General features: G+C 36.8%; 2 protein-coding genes across 2 annotated transcripts in view; one reads left to right on the forward strand and one right to left on the reverse strand.

The window, feature by feature from the left end:
• The window catches only part of cyp4f3 (cytochrome P450, family 4, subfamily F, polypeptide 3), a 15874-nt gene extending 9638 nt beyond the window's left edge, over nt 1-6236 (reverse strand). The window contains 6 exon segments of the mRNA XM_082152429.1: nt 1097-1224; nt 2863-2916; nt 3126-3166; nt 3168-3259; nt 5747-5961; nt 6114-6236. Of these exon segments, the coding sequence (XP_082008555.1) occupies nt 1097-1224; nt 2863-2916; nt 3126-3166; nt 3168-3259; nt 5747-5938 (507 nt within the window). The 5' untranslated portion in view covers nt 5939-5961; nt 6114-6236.
• A 1344-nt stretch (nt 6237-7580) lies between these two features.
• The window catches only part of syde1 (synapse defective Rho GTPase homolog 1), a 31841-nt gene continuing 29421 nt past the window's right edge, over nt 7581-10000 (forward strand). Inside the window, exon 1 of the mRNA XM_082152402.1 lies at nt 7581-7872. Coding sequence (XP_082008528.1) covers nt 7716-7872 — 157 coding nt within the window. The 5' untranslated portion in view covers nt 7581-7715. The remainder of the gene's footprint in view (nt 7873-10000) is intronic.

Below are 10000 nucleotides of genomic sequence, written 5' to 3' on the forward strand. Positions count from 1 at the left end.
CATGATTATTTGTGATTAAGTTGAAGTACTAAAATAATTTTGGGGGAAATTGCCATGAAAATAATGTCACAATCCGAGTTATTAAACTTAAAATAATAATAAAAAAATATATAATATAATTTATTTAAAAAATAATGAACTCATTTTAATAATTAAATTAAAAATAAATTTAATTAAAAACTTAGACTTATTTAATTATTTATATTTAATTCAACATTTTATTTTCATTTAGTTTAAGTACTAAAATAACAAACTGTAATAAATATATTCTTAAAAAATATATATATATTTTTAAAATAATAAAAATAACAGAAACAACTAAAACTAAAAATAACTAATTCAAAATATTAATAAAAACTATAATAGTGCTAAAATAATTTAATGTCTCTAAAAACAGGCTTGATTATAATTTTGTGAGATTCGCTCTCTTTGGTAACACTTTATTACACAGTGTCCTTGTTACACGTTACATGTAGTTACTATAGTAAACTAATAATTATAAATGATGCATAATTACATGCAACTAACCCTAAACCAAACCTAATCCTAACTCTAACCCTATAGTGAGTACTTGTACTTAATTATTATATAATTATTATAATTAATATATTGTAACAAGGACATCGTAAAATAAAGTGTTACACTTTAAGCTGTCGTTGTTACAGTGTAATTATACATGTAAGTACTGAGTAATATGAATTAACCACATGTACTTACTATAGGGTTAGGGTAGGATTAGGTTTGTTTTAGGGTTAGTTGCATGTAATTATGCATAATTTACTGTTATTACTATGGTAAGTACATGTAACATATGTAACAAGGACACTGTAAAATAAAGTGTTTCCCGCTCTTTTTCTTCTGTCCCTCAGATGATGATCTGTGAGCGTGTGGATGATCTGATGAGATAAGCGTGAGACGTGTTTGAGCGTGCAACACATGAACGTCAGCAGGAACTGAACCATGAAAGCTGTGACTTACAGAGTCTCTGCCAGTAAAACAGCTTCAGTGTGTGTGTGTGTGTGTGTGTGTGTGTGTGTGTGTGTGTGTGTGTGTGTGTGTGTGTGTGTGTGTGTGTGTGTGTGTGTGTGAGACGTACATGCATGATGTTGGTGGACTGGTTGAAAATGTGAACGTATTTTTTGAGGATGTCGAAGTGGAACGCTGGAGTTAAAAGTTTCCGGTGGCGAGACCATTCCTGACCTTCCTGAAGAAGAAGACAGTGCCCTGTAACACACACACACACACACACACACACACACACACACATACACACACACACACACACACACATGAAGAGCTTTAGCTGTAACCTCACACCAGCGTTCAGAAGATAGGGGTTTCTGCTCATCAAAGCTGCTTTTATTTAATCAAAAATACTGTAAAAACAGTGAAATATTGTTCCACTGTAAATCATCTGTTCTCTATGTGAATATACAGTAAGTGTAATTTATTCCTGTGATCAAAGCTGAATGTTCAGCATCATTACTCCAGTCTTCAGTGTCACATGATCCTTCACAAATCACTCTAATATGATGATTTGATGATCAAGAAACATTTATGATTATTATCAGTGTTGAAAACAGTTCATATTTTGTGGAAACTATGATATAGTTCATTTTTCAGGATTCTTTGATGAATAGAAAGTTCAAAAGAACAGCGTTTATTTAAAATTGAATCTTTTGTTACATTATACATGTCAAATGAAAACATGAACTAACATGTAAATCTGATAATTATGTCGAGACAAATGAAAACTTTAGCTTCCTGTTTATTCTAGATTTCAGCTCAGTTCCGTTAGGAAGGCTGTGTGTGTGTGTGTGTGTGTGTGTGTGTGTGAGTGAGTGAGTGAGTGAGTGAGTGAGTGAGTGAGTGAGTGTGTGTGTGTGTGTGTGTGTGTGTGTGTGTGTGTGTGTGTGTGTGTGTGTGTGTGTGTGTGTGTGTGTGTGTGTGTGTGTGAGTGAGTGAGTGAGTGAGTGAGTGAGTGAGTGTGTGTGTGTGTGTGTGTGTGTGTGTGTGTGTGTGTGTGTGTGTGTGTGTGGTGTGTGTGTGTGAGTGAGTGAGTGAGTGAGTGAGTGAGTGAGTGAGTGAGTGGTGTGTGTGTGTGTGTGTGTGTGTGTGTGTGTGAGTGAAGTGAGTGAGTGAGTGATGAGTGAGTGTGTGTGTGTGTGTGAGTGAGTGAGTGTGTGTGTGTGTGTGTGTGAGTGAGTGAGTGTGTGTGTGTGTGTGTGTGTGTGTGTGTGTGTGAGTGAGTGAGTGAGTGAGTGAGTGTGTGTGTGTGTGAGTGAGTGAGTGAGTGAGTGTGTGTGTGTGTGTGTGTGTGTGTGTGTGTGTGTGTGTGTGTGTGTGAGTGAGTGAGTGAGTGAGTGAGTGTGTGTGTGTGTGTGTGTGTGTGTGTGTGTGTGTGTGTGAGTGAGTGAGTGAGTGTGTGTGTGAGTGAGTGAGTGTGTGTTGTGTGGTGTGTGTGTGTGTGTGTGTGTGTGTGTTGTGTGTGTGTGTGTGTGTGTGTTGTGTGTGTGTGTGTGTGTGTTGTGTGTGTGTGTGTGTGTGTGTGTGTGTGTGTGTGAGTGAGTGAGTGAGTGAGTGAGTGAGTGAGTGAGTGAGTGAGTGAGTGTGTGTGTGTGTGTGTGTGTGTGTGTGTGTGTGTGTGTGTGTGTGTGTGTGTGTGTGAGTGAGTGAGTGAGTGAGTGAGTGTGTGTGTGAGTGTGTGTGTGTGTGTGTGTGTGTGTGAGTGAGTGAGTGAGTGAGTGAGTGAGTGTGTGTGTGTGTGTGTGTGTGTGTTGTGTGTGTGTGTGTGTGTGAGTGAGTGAGTGAGTGAGTGAGTGAGTGAGTGAGTGTGTGTGTGTGAGAGAGGACATCACTTACCCAACCAGGGTTTCATAAAGCCATAAAAGATCCTGTCTTTAAAGGTAATGGAAGCTGCAGAACCAACATAAAGAGTTTGATGTTATTAGAAACTTCTGGAATATTCAGCAAGAAAATTCACTTATTAGTTTCCATTTCAGACTGTAAAAGACAACAGTAAAGGGGATTCTGGGTAATATATGACTGTCTTGAGAATAATCCGTGTTCATGAATTGTGGTGTTTGACAGACAGATGTGCATGTAATAATAATAATAATAATTACCCGAGGCCGTCAGGAGTGATTTGATGTAGTCGGGGTGGAAAGTTATAGAAGGGGCCGAGAAACCAGGAGCAGGAGTGAACGTACCTCCGGATCAGGTCATCAACGGCCTGGAGTCCCTCTTCATTATGGCCCATCTGCAACACACACACAGACACACACACACACAGACACACACACACACAGACACACACACACACACACACACACACACACACACACACACACACACACACACACACACACACACACACACACAGAGACACACACACACACACACAGAGACACACACACACACACACACACACACACACACACACACACACACACACACACACACACAGACACACACACACACAGACACACACACACACAGACACACACACACACAGACACACACACACACACACACACACACACACACACACACACACACACACACACACACACACACACACACACAGAGACACACACACACACACACACACACACACACACACAGACAGATGTTATAATTACGGCTCCTGTGGCTTTAACACTGGAAGTGTTCGGTCTATGTTCTGCTCCTGTGGGACTGAGGAACTGAAGCAGGGGCTCAAACTGAACCAAATATTAAATAAAAATACATTTGATTAAAATAGGAAAATGTATTAATGTAAGATAATACATTTAAATTAATATATTTGATTAAAATAAATAAGAAAAAGTATTAAAATAAAAATTATGTACATTTTATTTAAATAAGAAAATTTCTTTAAATAAAATAATATAAATGTACATTAATAAATGAATTTGATTACAATAAATAAGAAATTGTATTAAAATAGATTAATAAAAATATTTGATTACAATAAAAAAAAAAAATTATTACCATAAAACAATATACATTTAAAAAAATACATTTGATTAAAATAAATAAGAAAATGTATTACAATAAAATGATATAAATTAAAATAAATAAATTTGATTAAAGTAATATACATTTAAATAAATTAATAAATATATTTGATTAGTATAAATAAGAAAATGTATTACAATAAAATGATTTAAATTAAAATAAATAAGAAAATGTATTACAATAAAACAGTATAAATTAAAATAAATAAATTTGATTAAAATAAATTAAAAAGTTTATTAGAATAACGCAATTTAAATTTAAATAGATAAATCTGATTTAAGTAATATAGCCTACATTTAAATAAATCAATTTAATTAGAATAAATAAGAAAATGTATTACAATAAAATGATATGAATTCAAATAAATACATCTGATTAAAATAAATCAAATGTATTTAAATTAAAAAGTATAAATTTGATTTAAGTAAATAACAGTACAGTAAATATAGTGAGGGGAAAAATAATGTAACAAGAAACGAATTATTTTTACATTTATTTTACACATTTAAAATGTAAATTTTTCACATGTATCAAGTGGGTCTTTATGCATAGGTGCCTCGCATGAGGACGATCATATTTTGGCGTCTAAAAAATGTAAACCCCATCACTAAAAGACACTGAAAATGTCTTACATTTTGGCAGTTGAATTATTAGTTAAGACTGATACGAAACCCCCCTTCCTGTTGTTTCCTCACAGTCACACTGGAGTCGAGATTATTGCAGTGCATCCAGTGTTGCACATTCTGACAAATCTAGTCAATCACTTTGGTATTCATGCATACTGAACATGTGCATATGTATTTGTATATAGCCTATACAGGAAGTATTCTGAACATAAAAGATGCAAATAACCGCGCATTACTTTCACTCATGATGAGGAAACCCGTTCTTTAAAAAATAAACCCTTGTTTGCGTCTCAAACCATGAGCTCTGAGATGATAGATAACGAGGTTTGCAGTAAACATCGAGCAGTGTGAACATCGAGCAGTGTGAACATCGAGCAGTGTTCCTGGACAGAGTCAGAGACTGAGTGAAAGTTTCAGATGATCAACTGAGCATATTAATGTCATATGAGCAGAACCTGTTTTTCTGCTTCTCCTGCCAGAAATATGACATTTCTCACAGCACATGCTCAGTTGTACAACTTAATAACAATGCAATTTCACTTCTCGACTCTTTCCTCTTTTCTAAGGAAATCTTCCCTATTGTTCTCAGTCGCTTGAGAAAAAACATTTCTTCAGTTTATTGATGCAACAGTTTTCCGGTGCAAAGGTCTTCACTATCACTGCAGATCAGCTCTCAATCTGACACATCTACACATGATGCATTAGCTCAAACATACAGAGAGGCACGACTATAATAGGAATAGCTACTGTAACAGTATGACATTGCAATGCTAAATGTCAAAAATGCACAAATAACAAAGGTTCATGTGCAATGCATGTCACATGTAGGCTAGTAATAACAGTAAATTATGCATAATTACATGCAACTAACCCTCAACCGGATTCTAATCCTATCCTAACCCTATAGTGGTGTAGTTGCTTCATTTTAATCAGTAGGCTATACTTAAATATATAATTACACTGTAACAATGGCACCTTAAAATAAAGTGTAACCGATATCTTTATGGTAATTAATGCTGAATATATGTATATGTGTGTCAGGTGATTGTAAATGACCTTTATATGTATGTAATATGTGTCTCAGACGCAGGTAAACTCACTAGTCCCATGTGTCCCATGATCCAGCTTCTCATCGGCGGCTGCTTGAAGCATCGCAGCGCGCGCCGTTTGAACTCGACACGCGCCGCGAGCGCGCACAGGAGCGCGGCACCGGAGAGCGCGAGGACCCCGAACACCGAGCACCTGTCGAGCAGCGCGTGCACGACCCCGATCAGACCCATCGACACCATCATCCAGAACCTGAGGAGAACACCACCTGTCACCACGGCACCGCGGGTTTAATGTGCGCCGATCAAAAATCAAATATTAAAATCATACAGGCTACGGACAGCGACGCGTTCTCATCTATGCGTTTAAAAAAGCTATAAACACACTTATGCACTCTTTAAAATGTCACATTAATAAGACCTGTATGACGAGCTGCTGAAGAGTGTCAAGTCAAATGAAGTTCTGCAGTTCCGGGTCCTAATGCATCATCAAGATCATATCATCATCATTATCATTGTCACACATGCAGCATGTGCTGTACCGCAGACATGATTAATAAACGGTCTCATGATTCATGCACATCACTGAAGGCTTATGAAAACATATTTTAATCATTAAGGTGCAGTACAGAAAGTGCTCAGATGCTCCGCACACACTATTCTATAAATAAATAAGCTACTAATATTCATAATATTTTATTTATTGAATATTACATATTTGTATTTGAATCCAATACAAACTCGAATAAATATACATGAGATTAATGAAAGTGGTTTCGGTTACTGTATGTTTGTGTTGAACAGACGTTTAGTTCTATATAAATCCAACCGGTAGATGGCGCTGCTGTCACGTGAGATTCTCAGCCAATCAAACTGCTCATACCCTGGAATAGACTTTTGTCCACTGTAGTGGACATTATATTTGAGTGAATTTCTCTGACATCATGTCACATGACACGACCCGGGTGTCCTGTAAAGAGCACATTCAGGGCTTTTCAGAGACACCAAATGTTTGGAGGTTTCACCATGAAAACAACTTCTCCTTGGTCTTTAAAAATGCCTGACATTAATTTAGTCTCTTGAAATATGATAATATATTGCAATTATAATTTAAATCGGACTATACTTTTCAAATTGTATTTCATAAACCAACAGGACTTAAATCATGTTTATCAGGCATTTTGAGAGACACAACAAGTGAATATGGAAATAAGTTATACATCAATATTCCTATGAAATATTAGATATTGTTATTAAAATGTTGCTAATTATTACTCCAATTATTACACATATTTTTTCATTAAATGTTGCTCCAAGAACACATTAATGTGCACATTAGATACAGTGTATAGATACATTGCATATTAATTTATGGCCATTTTACCCACATATTGCATAAAATAAAATGGTGCATCAATTCATTCCGTTATATCTTTCATAATATAGTTGAGAATCATCCTTATACAAATTTTAGTTAAAATAAATCATGAAACCCCAACATTTATTGGTGATTGAAAAAAAAAATCCCATTGTTTTTGCCTATACATGTAATTTCATGTCATTTTAATTTTTTAACAACTGAGTCCTGGTGTCACTACAGAGGACATAGCATAACGTATGAATAAAATATAATTTTTCAAAAAATTTTTTTTTTTTTTTACCATTTGTTTCTTATGCTCTAAACAATATGATGAGACATGAAAAAAATAAACTACATTTAAAAAAATAAAAAATAATCTGGGTCTCAGGAGGATATTATTTATTTATTTTGGTGTAAATAATGGTGAATCACATCTATCTATCTATCTATCTGCACACTGACAGTAGACTGTAAACTACATTTCCCATGATGCCCCGCTGTGCGCGTGAGAGTCTCTCAGCACTGGAATGTGTGGAATGTGTTTCCTGTGTTTGGCATCATGAGCGCGAGAGTCTCTCCGGTTTCCCGTGAGTTTCCACGGAGTTTGAGTCCAGCAGAAGAGCTGAATGAGTGTGTGGAGTTTGAGTCCAGCAGAAGAGCTGAATGAGTGTGTGGAGTTTGAGTCCGGCAGAAGTGTTGAATGAGCGTGTGTGTGGAGTGTGTGTAGTTTCAGTGATGGCAGAGCCGCTGCTCAGACGAACCTTCTCCAAACTCCGGGCGAAAGAGCGATTCCGCCGCAAGACGGACCCCAAACTCACCGGTGAGAGCCCAACACCAGAACACTGCAGAACACGGGCTTCAGTGTGCTTCTGGTGTTATTGTAGCCTTGTAATAATTCTACTCTTGCTCTAAAACTAAAACAAATGCTGAAGAACAGATTAGAGGTGAAATAACGACATGCAAAATTCATTTTCATCAATCTTTGATGAAAAAAAAAAATCATATTCAGGTTCTGTTTCTAAGGGCAGAAGAGTTTCAAAGTTTGTATGTTTTAAATTTTAGACTGTTATTATAACTTACTGTATTTATACTATCTATACTATATAGCCTATCAGTCAAGACTTAAGACACTTCTACTCATTTTCTATTGTGACTATTTTTTCCACATGTTAGAAGAATTATTGTAAAGTCGTGAAAACCGGATTTATGTTAAACGCATTTCCAGCTCTCATTCCTCAATGATTTTAAACACAAAGAGTATTTTGTGTGTGATGATGGAGCAGACAGAGATCAAGCAGTGCTCAATTCATCCATTCAAAAATATCAAATAATATTTTAGTTTTTTAAATACACTATTTGCAGACCAAAATGAATATCCAGAATTTATATTTGTCTACAGATTCCCTTTTTTTTTTTTGCCTTTAAATGGAAAGTTTTTAAGATCATGAGCAAACTTTAGTTTGTTTGTGTAAACGCTGGTGTTTACAGTCGATCTGCACAGAGAGCTCTGTGTCCTCTGGTTCAATGCTTCTTCCTCATGTGATGATGATGATGATGATGAGGTGATTTCGAAGGAATGACTAAAGCTGCTGCTCTTGAGAAAAACATTGTGAGTTTGTTACATTGTGAGTTTGTTACATAATTCGCGAGGAGCCTGACGTGTGTAGAGACCATAGACTGGTGTAGACATGCATCATGAAACGTCACTGTTTCTCCTCTGAAGGGAAACTAACACAAGTTTACATCAACTAATGATATAAAATGCATTTATTAATCATTCACTGATACGTTTTTAAAAGCAAAAGTTGCATCTATTTTAATGTACCTGAGCTGACATGAGCTAACAATGAAAAGTTGTGTTTGATTAACTTAAGTTGACAGATTAATAAGCAAATACAAATTGCTCATTAATGTCAGTTAATGCACTAATGTAAAGAGAAACCGATATTTTTATGATGATGTTTTGATTTTTATGGAGCTTGACTGACTTTGGAAAAGAGCAGCATTAATGTGTTTTGATGAAGAAAACGTCTCGGGGTTTCAAACGAGTTAAGGATGACATAATGTTTTATTTTTGGATGAGAACGAGCAGATGAAAATGAAATGAAGTTGTTCAGTTTATGGCTTTCACTGGTTTTGTCTCTCTCTCATTCTCTTTCCCTGCATGATATGTCTAAAATAGGGAAAGTAGTCGCTAGTGAGTGAGTGAGTGATTGTGGGAGTGTGAGGGAGTGTGTGTGAGTTAGTGAGTGTGAGTTAGTGAGTGTGAGTTAGTGAGTGTGAGTTAGTGAGTGTGAGTTTGTGAGTTAGTGAGTGTGAGTTAGTGAGTGTGAGTTAGTGAGTGTGAGTTAGTGAGTGTGAGTTAGTGAGTGTGAGTTAGTGTGAGTTAGTGAGTGTGAGTTAGTGAGTGTGAGTTAGTGAGTGTGAGTTAGTGAGTTAGTGAGTGTGAGTTAGTGAGTTAGTGAGTTAGTGAGTGTGTGAGTTAGTGAGTGTGAGTTAGTGAGTTAGTGAGTGTGAGTTAGTGAGTGTGAGTTAGTGTGAGTTAGTGAGTGTGAGTTAGTGAGTGTGAGTTAGTGAGTGTGAGTTAGTGAGTGTGAGTTAGTGAGTGTGAGTTAAGGCCAATTTATACTTCTGCGTCGGGTGCGCGTAGAAGGTACGGCGTAGCCTACGCATTGACGTGTACCATACGTCGTACCCTTCGCCGTACCCTGACGTGCACCTCCTCAAAAATGTAACTACGCGACGCGGACCGCAAGATCTGTGATTGGTCGGCTGGATAGCATCGCGTTTCCTCCTACGCATTTCCGGAATGATCTTCTGCACTCTGCACCGCCTGACCGCCATTTTTAAATTCCGAAGATCAGTGAAGAGCCATGGAAATAGACCAAGTGACCGAGAGATTGCTTGAAGAAGTGCGGAAATACAGCCATCTGTATGACTCCTTCAGT

This window comes from Leuciscus leuciscus (assembly GCF_965113295.1).
Source record: "Leuciscus leuciscus genome assembly, chromosome: 21".
NCBI classification, from domain to species: domain Eukaryota; kingdom Metazoa; phylum Chordata; class Actinopteri; order Cypriniformes; family Leuciscidae; genus Leuciscus; species Leuciscus leuciscus.